Below are 22,383 nucleotides of genomic sequence, written 5' to 3' on the forward strand. Positions count from 1 at the left end.
AGAATGGCAGGAATTAATGGACCCAACTCATCCCTGCGGAACAGACGGGCCACCTTTGGGTCATTTCCTTCCACAGCAGGAGAACTTCCGCGATCCTGGTCTTCCTCTGGATGTGTCCCTGGATGAGACGCCCTGGCAGGTGCCTGAGCGCCCTGCTCTGAGTCCTCGTCAGAGGAGTCTTCTCGCGGATAGGGTCCGTAGCGGTCTTTTCGCCTTCGGATCCCTTGCCCTCGACGCAATCTGAGATCTTTTGACTCCATGCCTTCCTGAGTCACTGGACCCCTGAGATGCACGACCCTTGGGGCCCTCACCTGACTTCCTCCGAGCTGCTCTTCTAGCCTTAAAGGTCTTATGGAGCAATAAGACAAAATCAGAGGAAAAGGAATTGGAGGAAGAGTCTGAAACCCCCTCGGGGACCTCCTCAGTCAGCTCAGGGGCTTTGCTCGGCTGACAGCCCCCTTCTAGGGCAATAGTCTGTGGAGAAAGAGGAGGAGGGGAAAAACCTCCCCCCTCAGATGTTCGTGCTGCCGCGCGAAACGTGCCAAAATGGCCTCCTTTCGCGCACTCAGCTGGAACAGGTCCACCGGCTGAGGCCGCAAACGCCTGGACACCAAAGAGCCCCTTCATGGCCGAGATACACCTTCCCCGGCAGCCACCAAAGTGCCTTCCCCTCTGGGAAGGCAGGCCGAACACAGCCCATCGCGCGCGTCTCCACATGCTTTGCAGGCCGCACCACGAGGCATAGCAAAGCCGCTGGAGAAACTGAATTAAAAAAAAAAAAATGTTCCCGACGCGAATGGACACCGAACTCCACCGCTGCGGTCCTACTTACAGTGTTTGCGGCCCCCGGAGCAACAAATGGGTCCTGTCTGCCCTGGGGTGAGTGAGCCGGACTCTCCGGTATCACCCCGAAGTAGGGACCGTGCCGAAAGCAGGGTTCTCAACCCTTGGCAGCAGAGCCTCGATACCAGGGGGGATGGTCCCCTCAGGACTTGCCAACGCCCTGGGAGGCTGAACAGAAGTACTCTTGCTGGCTGACTAAACAAAGGAACATGCCTCTTTTTTTTTTTTTTAAAGGAACAGAAAACCTGTCATTAACATCAAGAATTAGCAACGAAAAAACTGTGGAAAACCACTCTATCAATTTTTTTTTTTTTTTTTAACTAGCTACAGACTGTAGGTGTTGCACCTCCACCATCTGCTGGAGACAGAGAAATACTGACGGACTGTAGGTGGCACCTCAGGGTATAGGGCAGAGTTGGTCAAAACTTCTCTGTCTCCATCTGCTTGTGGGGAGGCAAAACTCAAGGAGTCTGGACTGATCTGGGAACGTAAAGGCAATGTAGAATTTCTCCTTCCAAAAAGTACAGCAATTCCCATAGGGAGAGGTATGTCCACAATCTGCTGGAGACGGAGTAATACTGAAGGGCTAAGGTCACTGCAGCGGTGTATCTAGGGTAATGTCAGCTTTGAAGTCTGACTCTGTCTCTGTCTGCTGGCAGGTGAGCATAACCCACTGGTCCTGAGTCCATCTGGCTACACGCTAGGAAATGTATTATATGGGTGTAAATTCTACCCATTCGCCTCTTTGTGGTTGTGTGTAAAAGTACAAACAAATTCATTTTGCACACACTTATATGCTCAGTCACCTCTCCAGGCAATTTTCTAAGGCTGTTTATGCTCTTAAATCCTTTTGAAAATCTTAATAGCAGGGCTAAGTTATATGGATAAATAGCTCCTCCTTGTTGCAGCCCCATTCCGTCCACCAGTTAGCTAGCTGAACAGTGGCTGCTGAACGGAGCCGGAGGCTGCCACTTAGTAGGATTAAGTCGGATTTTATCTGGCTAAGCAGCAATGAATATTGATCTCAGATAATCCGAATTTATAAGAAGTGAAGGGGAGTAGAAGCAAGAATTAATGGCAACACAGGCCATGGGGGTAGCACACAGGGATAACCTATAGGGAGTGGAGGCTACTAACAGCAGTGGAAGGACAGTATTGGGCATCTAAGAAGGCACTGCGAAATCTATAACATTTCAAGAGTAAAACAACAAGGTCTGAAATGGCCTTCCAGAGGAGGAGGTGGGGGCAAGGGCATTTTCAGAATCTGGGCACACATGGGATTGATACGGATGATATTGTTAGGAAAAGTGCTGAAGGATTAGATACAAAATGGCAGAGGGTGAGGGGTGTGAAATAGAGTTGGGTTGTTTATGGGTGCTCTATGTTTATCTAAGCAAAGTGGAAGAGTCTCAGCTGGGCAGTATTTGATGGCCCATAGTTTCCCAGGTTACTACATTCTGTGCGATATAGCATGCAGACAGCCTTCTTTAAAGGGTTTCCTAGAATATTTATGTATTATTTTATCTATTTATTTTAATTTACATTCAGCTTTGACACTTCAAGGTGAATTAGATTCGGGTATTGTAGATATTTCCCTGTCCCCAGAGGGTTTACAATCTAAGTTTATACCTAAGGCAATGAAGGATAAAAGTGACTTGTCCAAGGTCACCAGGAGTGGCAGTGGGATTTGAATGCTGGTTTCCTTGGTTCGTAGCCCAATGCTCCAAGCACTAGGCTACTCCTCCCCTCAATATTTGCCTCCAAAGTGCCACCTAAGAGAGTCACTGTGCCTGTGGTGTGTGCACCTGTGCTGAGAGTGTCACCCTACAGTGTATATCATCTCTGTACCTATGGAGTGTGCACCAGGACACCGGTACTGATATTGTCATCTATGGAGTATAATGCAGAGGACTCAGTATGGGCTGACCTGTTTTCCTCCTCCAGGTCCGCCAGGATTCTCTCCAGCTCGCCTCGCTCCTCGCTCTCCAAGGACACAAGGATCTGGGCAGGGCTCCGGGGCTGGCTCCTGGGTTGACTCAGTGGGGATTCTTGCTTCAGACTCTGACAGTAGTGCTGGATTAACAGGTGCTCATCATCTCTATGAGACAAAAGAGAGACATCCCCCCCCCCCAACCAGGAACTCCATTAGTCACGGCCGAAGCACCATGATTTCACCATTAAATTGCATTGCTCACTACTCTTGTGCGAGGCATTTACCTAAAGCACAAACACTTGGATTAAAAACCCCTAAAGCAAGGCACTGAAAGGGTCAACCAGCTGGAAAGGAACAACTGGGGGATAGGTCAATGTCACATTTCTGAAATTAAAAGGTGCTGTGCATCCAAATTTGGAAGTCAAAATAAAAAGTCTTGGATTTTTTTTGGTTTAGGATTTGAAGTCTCTTAGATTGGAGGTTTTATATTGCTTGGCAGAAGTGAAGACTGGCTGAGGCCTTGGAAACGTGCCCAGGCTTCTGTGTAAGTCTCTTTCCTGTTACTGAATCCCCCTCCAAGGTGGGGGGCATTACCTTACAATAGAAGTTTGAGTCTGTCTCGGGGCTGACAGTGAAGCCACATTAATTCCCTGAATTTCATTTTTAGGTTGTACTGTAGGAGGGGATGAGGTTTTCGGCTTGACACTTGGCACACTGACAATACAAACACTTCTAGAAAATTAAACAAATTAATGAAGCTGAGACACCCGCTGCACAGCTGGCCAGAAAACAATTCTTGTGTGTCATGGATGAGTGCCCAGCACAGACACACTGCAATCTTTAAGAAATCCGTTCTTGGCATGTCCTGGAGCGGCTGTACCTGCTGTCCACAGCGTGCCACTGGGACCAGAAGCCAGGAGAAACTCTCTTTGCGTGTAAAGGTTAAAGACCTAATGGACAATTTAATGTGCCAGAAGGGTACGGTAAAGGTGCAGAAAGGTCACTGTCCCCTAGGACAGTGCCATGGGATTAAATGCTTTTCTAAACGAGACTAAAAGCATGAAGAAATGAATAACCAGGGCTGAATAAAATCTGGATATTCCTTTTTCATGCCTGCTGTTCACTGGGTCCGATATCTTGGCTAAAGGCAATCTTTACTCTCTGTCTGCTACACAGAGTAGCAGGTCAGACTAGCCAGGGGTATAAACCGCTATTCTTTTATATCTGAGGTTGTCATTAAAGTAGCTAAGTACTGAATTTCATCCAGACACACTCCAATTCCTGTTCCAGAGAGGATCCAGGTTTGAATAAATCAGTCAATCCAAAAATGGTGCCGTAGTCATTTATGAATGTATTGCAGTCCTCAGTAAAATATAATGGAACGACTTCAAAAGCAGCCAAAAAATAATGCAGGTAATCCAAGACAGTTTATTCGGTCCTTGAAACACCATCCACAAAGTGTATAAAGTTGGCTGTGTCCTCTGACAAATCCGTGTTTCGCAGACGTGCTGCATCGGGAGGCACAAAAACTTTTCTGCCCCTCCCGATGCAGCACGTCTGCGAAACGTATACATGTCGGGGGTCACAGCCATCTTTAATCACTTTGTGGATAGTGTTTCAAGGACCGAATAAACTGTCTTGGATTACCTGCATTATTTTTTGGCTGCTTTTGAAGTCGTTCCATTATATTTTACTGAGGACTGCGATACATTCATAGATGACTACGGCACCATTTTTTGACTGACCGTGGTACGGTTTTTTCTCCACGCCTTGCTGAACTGAATAAAACAGAAACTCAGACAACAGACTCAAATCATTCAGCCTGAAGAAGTGAGATGTGCCTATGCTGCAATGAGCCTGACTTGGTATGGGGCCTTTTTCTAATCAGGGTGACCTCACATGTTCCCCCAGATATCTCCAGATATCAGACATGCAGGTGGGCAGACTCACCCTACAAGTCTTTAATTACTTACAAACTAAGATGTATTTAAGCAAAGAGACTTTGGCTGTCCCTTTGCCCGCCATACCAAGAGAAGGTGAGAATGCCAGCCTGGCCCACATCACCCGAGGTCAGCCAGGCTAGATTTGTGGCTACTGAAAGATGCAACTAAAATCTGACAGTCATCTTTAAGACAGCATGACTGGAAGGAGAACAGTTGAACTTCAGATTTGAGGTGCAAGATGAAAGGGATGACTCTGGATACTCTTGCAAGTGGCTGCTTTTCTAGTCAGCATTTCTTTTGTCTGTAGAGAGCCTAAAGGATCTCTACTAGAAGGAATGTCCCATTATGGGGGTAGGGACAGAACTAACAAGAGTTTCCTAGCGTGTAGCCAGGTGGACTCAGGACCAATAGGTTATGCACTCCCCTGCTAGCAGATGGAGATGGAGTCAGTTTCAAAGCTGACGTCACCTTAGATAAAACCCCTGCAGTGACCTCAGCCATTCAGTATCTCTCGTCTCCTAGCAGATGTGGATGTGCTTTCCCAACACCAGCATTGGTGGTTTAGCGGGATTGCAGTACTTGTTAGAAGAAAGAAAATGTACCTTTAAATTGGAGAAGATCGAGCCCTGCTCTCTTGCGGTGATACCTAAGGGTCCCTCCCCCAGTTGAGAATTCCTGAGGCAATTTCTGAGATCCCTCAGAAGTGTGCCTTGGTCCGGTAGTCTGTTTTCCGGCATGGACTTGCTGCTGAAGCAGCTGAAAGGCAGCGGGTGCAGGAAGCAGAGTGCGGCAGTGACGACCAAAGCCCTCTCTCTCCGCAGCCGGAGACAGTCTCTGTAATCAGCCAGTAAGCACTGAGCCCAGGTAAGTAAAAGGAGGACTCCTCCAATTCAGAGATGTGGAAGGGCTTCAGTAAGTCCCTTCCTCCGGTCTTTTGTTTGGCATGCAGTACCGACGACGTTCCCGATCCGTTGAGGCAAGGGAAGGGGGTTTCTGAGCGGGTTGAACGGCCCCCCGATGTCTAGGTCCCATTTCAGGCTCGGTGGACACTCCACATGGCAGGCCGTGGCTGCGCCATCTTGCGCGTGGTTATGTGCGGCGCCATTTTCCCCTATAGACCATCGGTATGCGCAGTGCAGGTCAGCCTTGCTGTGCGCCCAATGTGCACATACCTGTGCGCATAACCACATGCGTAAATGCAGGCATATGCTCGCGCACAACCGGATGCTTAAGGGAGTTTATACTTATGTGCATCGGGCCGGATCTGTGTGCGCTCGAGTCCAAGCGCTAGCCGGCTGAACACACAAGTTACAGTTAACTATGGCTCCACCAGCAAAGAAGCACAAGCGACACTCTCTTTATGCTGCCTGCCATATTAGGGCTATGCAGTCTGACCTAGAATCCTTCCTGCGTCAACACTGTGAGGCAGCCCAGGGAGGGCTGGACTTCCAGAACTTCTCCAAGCCCGGTCCCTCCCATTCAGAAGATGGGTCAGCCACAACTTTATCCGGTAGCACTCCGGATCTGAGCAATCCCGGGGCTGTGTCCGCCTCTGGAGAGGGCAGTTCAGCGGCAACTACCCCAGTTCCTCCTGGCCTAGGAATTCTTGGGAGGAATTCTTTCAGGCCTTCAAGCCTTTGTTCAGGTGTAGTTAGCTGCTGCCCCTGCCTGGACCGAGCCCTAGCTGGGAAGGCCTTGTCCTCCCAGCCCTATCAGCATGCCTCATCTTACCAAGAGTATCCCTGACAGGGACCTAGTCACCATGGAAGATGAAGGAGATGCAGACTCATTGGAAGATGGGAAAATCCCTCCAGGCATGCACCAGATGACAGAACCAAAGAAGAATCTCAACCTTGTATCTCTACGGAAAGCCTCTTGCTATTTTCCAATACTGGAAGCCATCCAGGAGTTGATTGACCAGGAATGGGATGCCACGGAAGCCAGCTTTAAAGGAGGTCAAGCATTGGAGGCCCTGTACCCTCTGTACCCGATGGCAAGAGAACGCCTGCTTTTCCCTAAAGTGGACGACCTGGTCTGTGCCGTTTCGAAGTGAAAAACTATCCCAGTGGAGGGAGGAGCGGCTTTGAAGAACGCGATTGATAGGCGGATGGAGTCCATCCTTAAGCAAGCTTTTGACACGACAGCAATGACACTACAGATTGCTTCCTGTTGTGCCCTGGTGGCTCGCTTCTGCCTGCTTCTCTTGAGAGAGGCAGATAGCTCGGGGGCGCATTCCAGAGAGGCGATGGAGCCCACCGCGGCCTTTTTAGCGGATCCGAGCTCTGACCTAGTTTGTACCTTGGCCAGGGGAGTGGCCTCAGTGGTAGCGGCCAGAAAACAACTATGGTTATGAAATTGGTTAGTGGACCCGACCTTTAAGGCAAACCTCAAAGATGCCCTTTTAAGGTATCCCTCCTATATGGAAGCAAACTGGAAAAATTAGCCAGTAAGTGGGATGAATCTCCAGTGCCGCGGCTACCGGAAGATAAGAGAAAGAGGTTGCAGCACACCTCACCTAGGAGGGGTCGGGCCAGGGGCTCCCAATGCTTTTAGCCCTACAGAAACTCATCATTTCAGACATCTCAGCCCTCAGGAAGGTCTTAGTCCTTTCGGAGCAGACAACCAAAAACAGGGGCTGGATCGGCCTGAACTTCCCAATGAAGTTTTGCCGACCCATCCATGGGATGAAGAGATAAGGGATCGACTATCCCTCTTCTATCAGCGGTGGGTCAAGATCACGTCAGACAAATGGGTACTGAATATCATACAAGAAGTATACACTCTGGAGTTTTGCAGCATCCCTCAGGACATATTCATGATGTCACCTTCCCACTCCCAGCACAAGAAACTGGCATGGACTCTACCTTGATAAGGCTCCTCAATTTGAGGGCTATAATTCCAGTACCTACACCCCAGGAAAATATGGGGCGTTATTCCATTTCATCATATCCAAGGAGCACTGTTCCTTTCGCCCCATTCTGGACCTCAAGAGCGTTAATTGTCATCCACGGATAATTTGTTTCCGCATGGAAACGCTACGCTCCGTCATAATGGCTGTACAACCAGAAGAGTTCTTAACCTCCATGGACCCCTAGAGGCCTACCTTCATATTCCAATCTGACAAGATCACCAGTGTTTCCTACGCTTTGCGGTTCTGGGCCACCATTGTCAGTTCCGAACATTGCCCTTTGGCTGGCCACCACTCTCAGAACATTTTCAAAATTATGATGGTCGTGCGGGCGGCACTGAGGAAAGAAGGGATCCTGGTGCACCCTTATTTTGATGACTGGCTGATCCAGGCGAAGTCGTTGGAAGAGATGACCAGCAGGGTGATGTCCCTGCTTCAGGAGCTTTGTTGGATCGTGACCATGGACAAAAGCAGTCTCAAGCCCTCCCAGTCCTTAGAGTATCTGGGAGTCTGGTTCAACACCAAACAGGGCAAAGTCTTCCTCCCACTCTCAAGGATAAGGAAGCTGATGTGCCAAATGCATCAGTTGACAAGCACAATGCTCCCCAGGGTGTGGAATATGGAATAGACTTGGTTTTTGGGTACTTGCTAGGTTCTTGTGGCCTGGATTGGCCACTGTTGGAGGCAGGATGCTGGGCTTGATGGACCCTTGGTCTGACCCAGTATGGCATTTTCTTATGTTCTTATGGAGCTATCTTCAGGTTTTCAGTATGATGGCATCAACCCTGGAGGTAGTACTGTGGGCAAGGGCACACGAGTTCACTCCAAAGCTCCCTGCTGTCATGTTGGAATCCACTGTCTCAAGACTACTCAATTCGCCTCCAACTACTGATAGAAGTATATTCTCGGCTCCAGTGGTGGCTAAAGGAAGTTCACCTAAGAAAGGGTGTAAACCTGTCCCCACCCAACTGGCTAGTCCTTATGATGGACGCAAGCCTCCGAGGGTAGGGAGCTTACTGTCAGGAATTGACAACCCAGGGACATTGGACCAAGAAAGAGGCGAGCTGGAACATAAACTGCCTGGAAGCCCGAGCCGTCAGATTAGCGTGTCTACAATTCAGCCACTGACTCCAGGGCCAGGCGGTCCGCATGATGTCTGACAACGCAACAACGGTAGCCTACATCAACCATCAGGGAGGAACCAAAAGCCAGCAAGTGTCTCTGGAGATATATCCCCTTATGGAATGGGCAGAGTTGAATCTACAAAGGATCTCGGGCCTCCCACAAGGCGGGAAAAGACAACGTCTGAGCAGACTCTCTCAGCAGGGAGAGTCTGGATCCAGGAGAATGGGCATTGTCGGTTATTTACTCTTTCGGATAATAGAAGGACTAGGGGGGCACTCCATGAAGTTAGCAAGCAGCACATTTAAAACTAATCGGAGAAAATTCTTTTTCACTCAACGCACAATTAACCTTTGGAATTTGTTGCCAGGGGATGTGGTTAGTGCAGTTAGTGTAGCTAGATTTCAAAAAGGTTTGGATAAGTTCTTGGAGAAATCCATTACCTGCTATTAATCAAGTTGACTTAGAAAATAGCCACTGCTATTACTAGCATCAGCAATGTGGGATATACTTAGTTTTTTGCGTACTTTCCAGGTACTTGTAGCCTGAATTGGCCACTGTTGGAAACAGGATGCTGGGCTTGATGGACCCTTGGTCTGACCCAGAATGGCAATTTCTTATGTTCTTATGTTAGAGCCTTTCAGCTCCTGGTAGATCCATTGACCTGCTGGCCACATCTCACAATGCGAATGTCTCCAGATTCTTCAGTTGTAGAAAAGATCAGCGTTCCCAAGGGATTAACACCCTTGTTCAGACCTGACCAGAGGAAGACTTAATGTATGCCTTCCCTCCATGGCCTCTGCTAGGAAAGGTCATTTGTGAGATCGAACGCCACAGAGGACTAGTCCTTCTAGTGGCCCCAAATTGGCCCAGATGCCCGTGGTATGCAGAAATGCGGAGACTTCTGGTGGAGAAGTCTCCGCATGTCTATGCCTCCCTCCACACAGTGACCTGCTTTAACAAGGTCCGATCCTTCACGAGGACCCAACTCTGTTTTGTCTTTCGGTATGGCCCTTGAGAGGGCTCACCTGTTGAAACGTAAAATATTCAGTGGCAGTAATTTCCACCTTGTTCCACACACAGAAATTCTCAACATCCTTAGCATACGTACGGATCTGGAGAATATTTGAGGCCTGGTTTGGGGAAAGTGGGGTGCCCCCTCAGACGATCAAAATCCCTATGGTTCTAAAATTTTTACAGGACGGACTGAATGAAGGGCTGTCCCTCAACTCCTTGAAGGTCCAGGTAGCGGCTCTCTCTTGTTTCAGAAGTGAGGTGGCCTGTTTCCTAAAAGGGATTAAACACCTTCAACCACCCTTACGGTGGCCAGTTCCCCTGTGGAATCTTAATCTAGTATTGGAGTTTTTAGCAGGGCCTTCCTTTCGACCGCAACACAGTCTATCCCTACGTCTGTTAACACTGAAGATTGTGTTCTTGGTGGTGATATGCTCAGCTTGTCGCATCTCGGAACTGCAGGTGTTGTGTTGTCGTGTTGGGAGCCATTCCTCCGGTTGACTCCAGGAGCGTTACAGCTTTGCACCGTTCTTTCCTTCTTGCCCAAGGTAGTCTCAGAGTTTCACTTGAATCAGTCCATTTCCTTACCGTCCCTAGATAGACACAAGGATATGGAAGACTACCGCCTCCTATGCCACTTAAATGTTAGTGGGCTTTTAGTACGGTATCTGGAAATCTCGGAACCGTTGTGCAAGATAGACCGCTTGTTTGTTCTTCACGGTGGAAGGAAACAAGGCGAAGAAGCTCACGAGGCAGGGAAGTCATTACCTTTTCAGATTAAAGCTCATTCCACTAGGTCCCAGGCAGTATCCTGGGCAGAAGCTAAGCTACTGTCTCCTGTCGACATCTGCCGTGCAGCGACGTGGTCTTCCTTGAACACCTTCTCCAGGTTCTATTGCATGGACATCCGGGCCCGAGAGGACGTAACCTTTGTGAGGGCGGTGCTAACCGGACCAAGGGTAGCCTCTCACCCCGTTTGGAAGGAGATTTTCTACAACCCATTGGTCCTGAGTCCATCTGGCTACATGCTAGGAAATGGAGATAATGATAATTTCATTTTCCTTAGTGTAGATAGATGGATTCAACATCCTGTCCATAGCTGCCTATAAACGGTGCCAAGGAATCACCCATGAGGTGGATCTCAATTCCAAGAGGTTACGGGTAAGCCATCACCTTATCCTTATGTCAGGGCATCTATACTGGGATTCAGCGCTTATGTTTGGTTGAGTACAGTTATGGTTATCCGTTTTTAATCAAAATTTTTTGTATCAAGTAGTGATCAAATTTTATTCATGTTTTTCAATTTTATGTCCACAATGGCTTTTGAAGAGAATACTGAATGGCTGAGGTCACTGTAGGGATATATCTAAGGTGACGTCAGCTTTGAAACCTGACTCCATCTACACCGCTTAACATTTTATTTATATTCCGCTTTTTGCACTTTTTTCAGTGCTTCAAAGTGGTATTTCCCTATCCCCAGAGGGCTTCAATCTAACAGGCCGATACAGTAAAGTGCGGCCGCGGTTACCCTGCTTCTAACCCGCTTTCTACTCACAATTTGGCCGAGTTAGTCCTACCTGCGATTCACTATCCCTTTTAACCCATCCTTACTGCCTCTTTAAATCTACAGGTAACCTTTTCCGCCCGTGGCATGTATATGAGATGTAAACGATCGGATTAGCTATTCCCTCCCATACAGTAAAGCGCGCCCCGATTATCACTTTTTAAACCTGCAGTTTTGCCGCGCGTTTCACCTGCTAATTTACCGCCTACCCCTACCCCTGCGTTAGTGTGGAGTGTCAGGCAAGCCGAGACAAAATTTCACGGGCCACGGAGCAGCCCCAGCCAGCCCCGCTTCACTGCCTGACCCCCTAACTCCCCGGGACAAGACCGAAGTGGATCGGGCAAACCTTCCGCCAGCCCCCGCTCACCTGCCCTGGCCGCGTCCATCTCCCGCGCTGACAGCTCTGGAGCAGCCCCAGTCCTCTCTCCCCTCCTCCCGGACCTCCTCCGTGACCTCGGACGTCCAGCCGTGACCTGAGCACCCGGCTGGACGTCCGAGGTCACGGCGTGCACTCATTACGTTTTAGAGAATAGGGAGCCATGGGGAGCGCCCGATCCGCCCCGGGCTGCTGAAGCTCCTCTCGCCGCCGGCTGTCCCCGGGAGGAGGGGAGAGAGGACTGGGGCTGCTCCGGAGCTGTCAGCACGGGAGATGGACGCGGCCAGGGCAGGTGAGCGGGGGCTGGCGGAAAGTTTGGGGGGAGTTAGGGGGTAAGTCAGCCCTTCTCCTGTATCCTCTTCCTGGTACCTGTCATTTCAAATGTCATTTGAAATGACAGGTACCAGCGCACCCAGGATACTGTATAGGCGTTGTATAGTGCCTATATAGTAAAATGGATTGCGCTTCCTGGACGCGGCTTGCATTTGCATGCCATTTAAATACAGTATCGAGCAGTATGTGTTTCAAACTGTGCGTGCGGCAAACGCGCGTGTGCCCGGCATTAACGCACCCCTTTCTACCGCACCTTACTGTATCGGCCCGTAAGTTTGTACCTGAGGCAATGGAGTGACTTGCCCAAGTTCTTGCCCAAGTTCACAAGGAGCATCAGCAGGACTTGAACCCTGGTCTCCTGGTTCATAGCCCACTGCTCTAACCACTAGGCCACTTCTCCACTCCATCTCCATCTGCTAGCAGGGTAGCACATAACTCATTGGTCCTGAGTCCATGAAATTATCAGCTAAGTTATTTCTCAATTTTGGCTCCCACATGTGGGAGATTAGAGTAGCAAGTCCCTAGACTATATAAATCCATGCCATCATTTTAAGGTGTGGACTTTTTAGTTATCCCTGGTAGGAGCAGTGTGTCCTGATGCTGAATCTTGTTTTATTTATTTATTTATTTTTTAAGGAAAGGACCCTTGGTTCTCCAGAATGGAGATCTGGGTATGGAAAAGTAGAAAGGATCCCTTTAGTTATCGTTAGATGCCTTTGGAAGCTTTTTAGTTTTGGAGAAGGAAGTTGTTCCTCCCTACCTCTCTCTACATTTAATTCTCTTTTTCAAGGTTTAATTTTACACCTTTCCTGAATACCCTAGGCCCCAGGGGCTCAGTGTGGTTCAGCTAAGTGGAGTGGTGTCTCTCAACCAGAGAGCACAGGTGGACTATTGTTAAGTCCTGGTGGAGGAATGAATCGGGGGAGAGGGAGGAGAGTGTGAAGATGATCTGTGACACCTATCTGGCACAGATCATGTACACAAAAGATTTTGAAGAAGGGAGTGATGACATACCATCCAGGTATTAGCTGAGGAAGTAAAAAGGATAAGGAATAATGCTGGAGACAAGTGAACTAAAGATATGAGACTGTAAAACTGAGCTATCCTCTTATTCACCAGCTACTGGGAGGAAGCTTAAACTACCCCATGGATTGGAATGGAATAGGATTAAATGAATCAACTAACTACATTAACATCATAAATTAACTGGAAGCTTAAAGTCACACATTTATTGGAAGAACTAAAGCTGGAAAATGGGATTGAAATAAACTAGAACTTGTAACTGAATGATTTCATCAATTTCCATCATTGCTCAGTAAAAGTTAGGCTGGAAACTAAATCAGCTTCCAGTGTGTTAACTGATGCTGAATATAAGAGATTTTAATATTGGATTGATTACTGAACTAAGCTCAGGGTCTAGGAAGTAATCTTCCTGCCCTCCATCCCCCCCCCCCAGCAATCTTGGACATCAGACTGACTTCACATCAGGAAAGGACTTAACAGTTTAAGCCCTAATTTGAGGTGTGGTTGTTGGGGCCCTGAAAAGGGACACTGGTCCAGGGGTTACATATCCATTTTCTGGCAGGGACTGGGGTTGAAGGGTTGTTCCTTGAAGTGCCCCCTCCTATTCCAGGGCTGGGATACGGTGCCCCATGCCTTCACTCACACCTTACGCTGGGATATTTTATATTTTACTGCGATAGGCCTTGGACAAGGATCGTTCAACCAGGCTCTCTTAGAAACATGCAATCATGGTCCCCGAGTCTGGCTCTTAGCTGTTTCTGTTTAGCAATGGCTAAGGTTCCCCATCCCCCAGGGGCTGCGAGTGCCACCTCCGCAGCATCCCAAGCCAGTCCGGGGAGCAGAGGCCTGACCCTTGAATTGAAACCACACCCTCTTAATGGCAGCGTGCAGAACCAGCAGCAAGCCATGGGACTAGCCAGACGTATTATTTTATGGTAATACCGAATGGCAGACACTCAAAACAACAGTTCTGGGGGAAGACACAGAGCCAACGTCAGAGGGGAGAATTAGAAATACTTACATGCTCTCGTTAGGAGAAATGCTGTCGTTTAGGTAAGAGCCGTTGCTGTTCTCCATTTCCGCTAGCCTGTTCAACAATTAGAAAAACAACATTTCTCAAGGTAGACAAATCTTAGGGCTCATGTCTGAACATCACTAGAGCAGGGATCCGATCCAGTTCCACATGGGGTCAGGATCCCTGCTCTTGTTTCACTGGGCTTTGGGACAAGAGGAAAGATCTGCAGCTGACAGGCAAATGGGACCTTGTGTTAGCAGGACACGTGCCCAGCCCTACAAAGCTCCCATCTGCCCTGGACTTCCTTCTGGTCCGCTCTTACGGCTGAGCCCGTCTGCTTGTCAGTTCTTTCCCCGTTACACATGCAATAACACTTCCTTTCATGTTGCCGGCCTTTTAGAATGGCTGTCAACATTTTTGAGCTTTATTAGCTGGGGGAGCCGCAGTTAGTAAAGACTTCTGATGAGGCAACACAGCAACAGAGCAGGATTAGCAACTGCAGAACAGAATGAGACACTTTCAGGGGTGGAAGGAGCAGCTGTACCCTTGGTGGATTTGTCGCTGGGCAATTTACATTAGGTAATAAGGGTTACTTGCAGAGGGACAGTATAATGCAATGCTCAATGCAGCTGATGCAAAAATTGAACAAAGTAATTTTATGCCTTTGCCAAATATTTCAAAAGATCCCACTGTCTACATTAGGATTAGGCAGGCAGTACTTTTTTTTTTGTATTTTTTTTGTATTTTTGATAAACTTTTCTTTAGTTACTTTATGGGATCCTCCAGATGCTTGTGACCTGGACTGGTCACTCTCCGAGACAGGATTTTGGGCTCGATGGACCATGGTCTGTGTCAGTAGGGCACTTATCTTCTAAGAAACAGATATTCAATGGCTTTGTCCTTTAGATGTGACCTGGTCAAAACCCAAGATTTCAAATTTTCCCTCTGCTCCCCAGTTACATTCTGTGTGGGGAAGATGTTACTCTGGATAAAAGACGGAATGTGGGGCAGGGCAGTGGGTGAGCAGCAATATTCAGTGCTACTCGGCTGAAAGTAGCAGAACAAGTCTGGTCGGAAGCGCAGCTGTACTGATTTTAGCCAAGTAGATTCGGCAGAACACTTTCTATTCTCCATAGCCATAACTCTGTCGGGCTTTCGGGATAGCCATAATGAATATGCATGAGAGAGACCTGCATGCACACTGCCTCAGTTGTATGCAAATCGATTTCATGCATAATCATTAGGGTTCTCCTTAAAAATACAAACCAGTTTGTGGATCCCACAGAATAAGACCGCCTACCTTGACCTGCTGAATATCCAGGTAAAGCTACCCACTCTGTGGTTGCTGAATATCAACCGCACAAAATATAACAGTACATAAGGGCCATAAGGACAGCTCATCGATCTCTGACTTTCCCGCACTGCTTCACAACTGAAGATCCTCTGGGCATATCCCAAGCTTTCCTGATCTTCCTTACTGTTTTTGTTTCTAACACCTCCTCTGGGATGCCGTTCCATGTAATTTCACCCTTTCCAGGATGGAAGAAATTTTTTAATGTTGGTCCTGAATCTACCCCCTTGGAGATTTTCACTGTGATCCTTTGTTCTAGAGCATTCTTTCCTGTGAAAAATGTTAACCAGTTACTGGACCAAGACAAACCTCTGAGGGATCTTGGAAATCGCCTCAGGAATTCTCAACTGGGGGAGGGACCCTTAGGTATCACCACAGGAGAGCGGGGCTCGATCTGCTCCAATTTAAAAGTAGAAATTTGAAGGTACATTTTCCTCATCTAAAGAGTACTGTGTTCCTGACAGGCGACACAATCCACATCTGCTAGGAGACGGAGAGATACTGAATGGCTGAGGTCACTGCAGGGGTATATCTAGGGTGACGTCAGCTTTGAAACCTGACTCTGTCTCCATCTGCCAGCAGGGGAGCACATAACCCATTGGTCCTGAGTCCATCTGGCTACATGCTAGGAAATGTTTGCTTCTTCTGCTCTCTTTATGTCTCGGAGGCATCTCTTCCTGGTGTCTCATTTCTCCGTTAGAGTTTACATTTTTAGGGCCTTAAGTCTTATCTCACAGGGCCTGTGGTGTAGACCCCATGCCATTTTGGTTGCCTCCAGCACGTCTAGATCCTGTCTGGAGATCAGAACACAGTACTCTAGGTGACCTATACATAGTTTTATCGCCTCATCCCATGAACCCTGCTACCTTGAGATCATCAAATCTGATCACCCCAAATCCCTGGTTATTGCGCATCAGTACCTCATCCCCCACCCATTCACTTAATTTCTGCAACCCCAGATGCAGGTCTCTACACATTTTTCTATTGAATCTTAACTACTGAGCCTTCATTCACTCCTCAAGCTTTCTTTGCTCTCTAGTGGTCTTTCTGCTCCCTCGCTCTGTAGCAGATCTTACTGTCATCTGCAAAAAGCCCCACTTCCTTCAAGCCACTCCGATTAAGTTTTGCAGCAGTTTTTTTAATGGGAGTTTAACAGAGTATCTCAGGGGGTCCCACAGCATCACAGGGTTTTCTCAGCTTTCAGAAGAAAAAAAACAGTAGCATTTGCAACTTTCTTTGTTTTAAGAGCTTAAAAGGAAATCTAAGACTTTAATGCACTGATATACTGAGCAGCCCTGAGAGAATCTCTGTGACCTGAATATTAAAAAAACCTAGCAAACAGTAGCCCTTTTCAAACAAGTGAAGTCTTGGAGGTTTATATTCAAAGGCTTTGCCCAGCTAACTTTTAGAGTTAGCCAGACAAACCCTAGTGTTTCAATTCCTCCCCTCCCTCCCCCCCGGCTAAATTTTGCCTGGGCTAATTGTCGTCCACACCTACCTGGATAAAAACTGGCACCACTGGGGGAATTCCCGGGGCAGGGTTCAATTTTGTCTGGCTAGAAATGGTATTCAGTGCTAGCTGGAAAAAAGTCACCCAGGCGGCTCTGGCTGGCCAAATTGTAGGCCTAAGGTTACATGGTTACCTAAACTAAAAAAAAAACCTCAAACCTACAGGGTCCAGCAGCCGGTTCGCTGCTCTCCCATCCCCAATATTCAAACAAATTGTAACAGGCTGAGTGGCACAATCCCCCTCCCACACCCAAGATTAAAAATAAAAGGGATAGTGGGCCAAGCTGTACTATTCCCTCCCTCCTAAGATTCTCAAAAAGACAGCAGCCGAGCTTTGCAATGTCCTGCCATCCACTAAAGGTCAGTGCCAAATACACCCATTTTTGGTGACCCAGTTTTGGGATCTAACTTTTCTGAATTGTTTGCATTATACTGCTGCTGTGAAATAACTCGCGTTTTAGCTTAGTAAGTAGAATAATTGCTAAAGTGTATTTAAGTGATGCAGATTACTGCAGCTTTATCTGTGTGTATAGAGAGATATATACACTTAGGGCCAGATTTTCGTATCTACGCCCGATTTTATAACATGCACACACAGCCACGCGCATGTTATAAAATCCAGGGTCGGCGCGCGCAAGGGGATGCACACTTGTGCACGCCGAGCCCCAGGGGAGCCCCGATGTCTTTCCCCTGTTCCCTCCACCTCCCACCACCTTCCCCTATCTAACCTGCCCCCCAGCCCTACCTAAATCCCCCCCACCTTTATTTTTTTATTTTTTATTTACGCCTGCCTGTAGGCTGTGCGCGCCGGCCAAGTGCTGGCGCGCGATCCCCTGGCATAGCCACCCACTCCCCACCCCTTTTTTCAAGCCCCAGGACATACACGCATCGCCGGGCCTACGCAAAATAGGCTTGGCGCGCGCAGAAGGGGTTTAAAAGGGTTACGCGCGTAACCCTTTTAAAATCCGCCCCAGAGAGAACACTTGCTTCTTGTGTTAACTAATTTTATTGCACATAGCTATTAATTTGGTATGTGAGTCATATAAATAAGGAGATTAAGAATTGTCTGTAAAGATACTTGTTAATTTTCCTTTTGAGCAACAAGTGATACACATTTAAAAACCAGACAGGACTCTTATTTATTGAAAGGATAATTCAATTTCATGAAATATATATTGCCAGATACTAGTTTAGACGCTATGAGATAGACACTGAGATGCTCTGCAGCTCCGCTGCTAAGCCAGATAAACTTATTCAATTAGCTTAGCTGAATATATTCAGCAGCATGGCTATCTTCAAGTTAGCCAGATAAGTTTATCTAACTAACTTTAGGATAGTCCTATGGGCCAACCAGACTTAGTCAAATACATTGTCTGGCTAACTCTGAATATAAGATTTAGACAGATAGCTTATCCGGCTAAGTTGGCTCTTCCCTGGGAACACACGCTCCCCACCCATTAACTTGGCCAGCTATTTAGCCAGATAACTAATTATCTAGCTAAGTTGGGGGCCATTCAGTAGTGCTGGATATTCAGCCACTGCTACTTAGCCGGATAAGTCCCAATTTATCCGGCTAAGTAGTGCTTGCTTTCTAAGAATTTTCCTGATTTATCTCGGATCCCACTCTATACTCCAGTCCTTATTTTCCTTCTTGCTGAGTCCTGTTCTACCAAATCTGTCTTTCCTCTGTATTTTCTTTAAATTACAACTGAATTCTAAAAACTTATTTGGGGTATTCTGTTGTTAAAGGTTCATGCTTCCTAACCAGTTAAATTACTTTTCCTTAACTCTTTGGCACCGTGACTTTTTCCATGTTTTCCTCTATACTGCTGTTAGAAAGTAAGGGTTAATTTTATTTCATTTAAGAGTTTTTCTTTCTTCTCTCATATTAAATGTGCAATGTCACCTCTATTGAGTTATATAACAAGATTTGTTTGAAGCAGTTTGAAGTTATCTGTTAATGAATATAAGAGTTTCCATTTAAATTATTAAAACATTTACTGCTAATGGAATCTCCACCCTAAACTGGGGATTATGGGTTCAAGTCCTATCTGGGTCGCCAAAATGTTGGATTGTTGCACAGTAATAATATGTTTTAATGTGCCACAATACATTATTTTTAAATACACCCAACAGAACGGACATCTCCTGGCACTTATTATTACCTTATTCATTTCACTCTGGGGTGAAGAGACCAATCCTCGATGTGAACGGGATACTGGCCAGTGGTCTATTCACCCCAGAGTGAAGAGAATAAATGAATACTATGAAGTCAATATTGAGCAGCATGGGGAGCAGGCACATCCTCCGTTGAGTATACCTCGGTAAAATCAGCTTTCTGGTAGCATTCTGGTAGCAGCAGAGGGTGCGTTCCCAGAAAGCTACCTTGGGAACGCACCCTCTGCCGCCTCCTTTAGTCTGGCTATGTTTTAGCTGGGTAATGACTTACCTGCCCACTAAAATGTATCTGTCTGGAAAACTGAAAATCTCAAGGTTTATCTGGCTAAGTCCCAAACTTACCCCTTATGAATATCGTCCTGTAAGTGCCGGGAGCTTTCAAGTCTTACCGGAACTTCATATTCAGCTCAGCAAGAGGGACAAAGACCCTTTCTTTGTTCCACTGGGCTTCAGGGACTCTTCTGAAGATATGGGGGTGGGGTGGAGGATTTGCTACTAAACGTTTTTGATAGAGGATGGGGGGGGGGGGATATTGCATTGCTTGGTCCGCTACCATTTCGTGAATCTAGTGGTAATGGGGGTGTGGGGTGAGGACAGGAGATCAGCTATTGGACCTGCAGGGTGGGAGACTGTGGGGGGAATCAGTTGATATTCAGCAGCCTGATAAGTGACAAACCACATATCTTTATCAGAGCATACTCAGTAGCACTTTTACCTAGATAAGTGCTGCTGAATACCCAGGAATAGTTATCTAGGTATATATGCCAGTCACTGGGCTATGGCATATGGGCCACAGACAATAAAGGTACCTAACCCTACACTACAGAGCAGACAGGCCAACTGCCATGATCAGCTGATTAAAGGACTAAATGCAACTGCAGTTCATTCTTAACGCCATCACTAATGCCCCCTGTGATCTCTAGTTCTCCTTGTGTCCTTGTCACAAATGAGCAGATTTTCAGGAATCTGATGATGGGGTCCATGATGTGAATGCTTCTGCTATGACTCCTGGGATCTAGACTGAGACCATCAGTTTGTTTCACCCTGGCCACCTTTTTAAGTCCCTACCAAACTGAGCTGCATTTGAACTGGTGACCCGGAGGCCAAAGTCTCCATAAGGCTGCACCAATTGCTCTGAGCCATCCAGCCCCCATTATTTGTAATGTTTTCCAACATACCAAGCGTGGCCCCTACAGCTCACAAGTTTCCAACCTGTGCTCTGCATGTGTAACCCAGAAGGGCTGGTCCTCATACCTGCTAGCGTAATGTTCAATACGAGAATGAGTATCATCGTGTGAAAGCTGAGGGGATGAGGCGGGCCTGTCGAGTTAAAAAAAAAATAAGGGAAAAACTGATAAATCACAAATTCACATTAAAAAGAAGAATGAAAACAATCTCTTTATCTCCTCAACTTTGCTTTTCCTAACCCATGGATTGATAGTGTAACCACTACTGCACAACTTTTTTGTCTCTCTGAATTTTTCGCCCGGGTGAGACATTTACTACAGATGGGAGACTTTCAGTTTGGCTCAGCAGAGAGGCCAGAAAAGGCCCAAATTCAGATTCTTTCCCATTTTGGTTGTAATATCCCTGGGTCTCACATAAAGGCCATGGAGTTTCTCTCTAAAACAGATTGCTCATTACGTAAGGAAAGGAATTCATGTGGCTATTTTGAAAAACAACTTGCAAGGCATCTCCCGATTTCTCCAGCATTTTGAGCACGTCCCATAACAACATTTATCCCTTTTCTTCTTGGAAGAACACAGCACCACTGAAGATGTCAGCAGGCAAGGCCTACACCACTCTTGAGATCTCTCTCAGTTTTCAGCCATACCCTTTCTTCAACCTCACCCACACCCAATAAGCTAGGAATATCTCACAAACCTAACCAACTGCAGGATATTGCACCCTTCTTTCTGTCTTTAAATGGGAAGTTTAACCACATTAGACTGTAGCCTATGTTAGAAAACCTGGCATCTCCCTTCTTTCTCCAATTATGTCTGGGAATGGAACAAAGCTGTTTCAAGTTGCGTGAGCTTGGCTCCACTTCTCGGGAGCGTGACGTGCCACTTTTCTGTGCAAGTTTGCTTGGTCTTCTCTTTGCTGCTCCAGGTGATACAGCACAAAGGATTTTTCCCCCGTCCCCCAGTTTCTTACCACTAGCCCCAAGTGTACTGAAAGGAGGTGTAACAGGCCACATAAATTTACGGGCTGTTACGCGCCTAAGTGTCGCCGGTTTTCAGAGTGAACTTTGGCGCATGTGAGGCGCAAAATTCCAGCTGCGTAGAGTTTTAGAGCGAGAACTCATGCTCAGACTTTTTAAATTTAAATATGCTTTGTTACATTTCAACAACAGAGTAGGTAAAGTGACATGGAAGCGCTTGCTCGTTTACACTCCACATCCAGCGAATAGCTACAAACTCAGCAATGCTCAGATGTTTTAAATCACGCAAGCCCCCAACCACGCCCAGACTCCCCCACTGGACGCCTCTCTCCTGTGCATGCATGCAGGGAATTTCACCTGCGCGTCAGGCGTGTAATTTTCTAAAGCATCATTTCTGTGGTAAAGTACTTCTATGATCATAATTTCAGATGTTGCTACCTCTGCCGGGGGCTATTCCAGGCATCAGTGAAGGGTTTTTCACATTTCCTCTCAGCCTTCTTTCCCTTGTCCTTGCACACTATTTTTTTATTTTTATGCCTCATCTTTGTATATTATTGAAGTCTGCTAGAAACAGGAGGAGACAATTTTTAAAGCCTTTTGCCAGCCCCAAATCGACAGTTGGAAAACCGCCCAACCTCAACCTGGCCAAAAGCTTATAACTTTCCGTGAAAAAAAAAGTACCCAGAAGATGCAGGTGTGATTGCCCTTGGGTATGCTGTATGTGTGACAATTTCCCAAGGATCTTTCTTACAGAACTCATGCAAAGCCTGCGGGTAAAGAGCATATGCAGAGCTTATCCCAATGGGGGCAGTTTGATCATTGCTTCCTGAACTTTCTAGCACTGCTTCCTTTCCAGTCTCACCCAAGCAAGCATCTTTTGAGTTCCTGAAGCCTCTTCTCCCTGTGTAGGATTTGTGTTGCAGCCTCTGTACCATTCTGGTACCCTTCTCTGAGCTTCCATCCTTTTAATGTTCTTATGAAGGTCTGGTCTCCAGAACAGAACACAGTGCTAAAGGTGGGGTCTCATTGGAGATCTTTTTCTGTTGGTGAGATCCTACATAAGCATCCAAGCATACATTTAACTTTGTCTGTCGCTTTATTACTCTT

At 47.0% G+C, this 22,383-nt stretch overlaps 1 protein-coding gene across 8 annotated transcripts in view; it reads right to left on the reverse strand.

The window, feature by feature from the left end:
- The window catches only part of DMD (dystrophin), a 3,148,630-nt gene that overhangs the window by 42,522 nt on the left and 3,083,725 nt on the right, over positions 1 to 22,383 (reverse strand). For all 8 annotated transcript variants that reach the window (XM_029603105.1, XM_029603098.1, XM_029603099.1 and 5 more), the window contains 3 exons: positions 20,367 to 20,432; positions 14,081 to 14,146; positions 2,771 to 2,941 (listed from right to left, as the gene is read on the reverse strand). In XM_029603105.1, the coding sequence (XP_029458965.1) occupies positions 2,771 to 2,941; positions 14,081 to 14,146; positions 20,367 to 20,432 (303 nt within the window). The remainder of the gene's footprint in view (positions 1 to 2,770; positions 2,942 to 14,080; positions 14,147 to 20,366; positions 20,433 to 22,383) is intronic.

The sequence above is a fragment of the Rhinatrema bivittatum genome, chromosome 5 (assembly GCF_901001135.1).
Source record: "Rhinatrema bivittatum chromosome 5, aRhiBiv1.1, whole genome shotgun sequence".
In the NCBI taxonomy this organism is placed as follows: Eukaryota; Metazoa; Chordata; class Amphibia; order Gymnophiona; family Rhinatrematidae; genus Rhinatrema; species Rhinatrema bivittatum.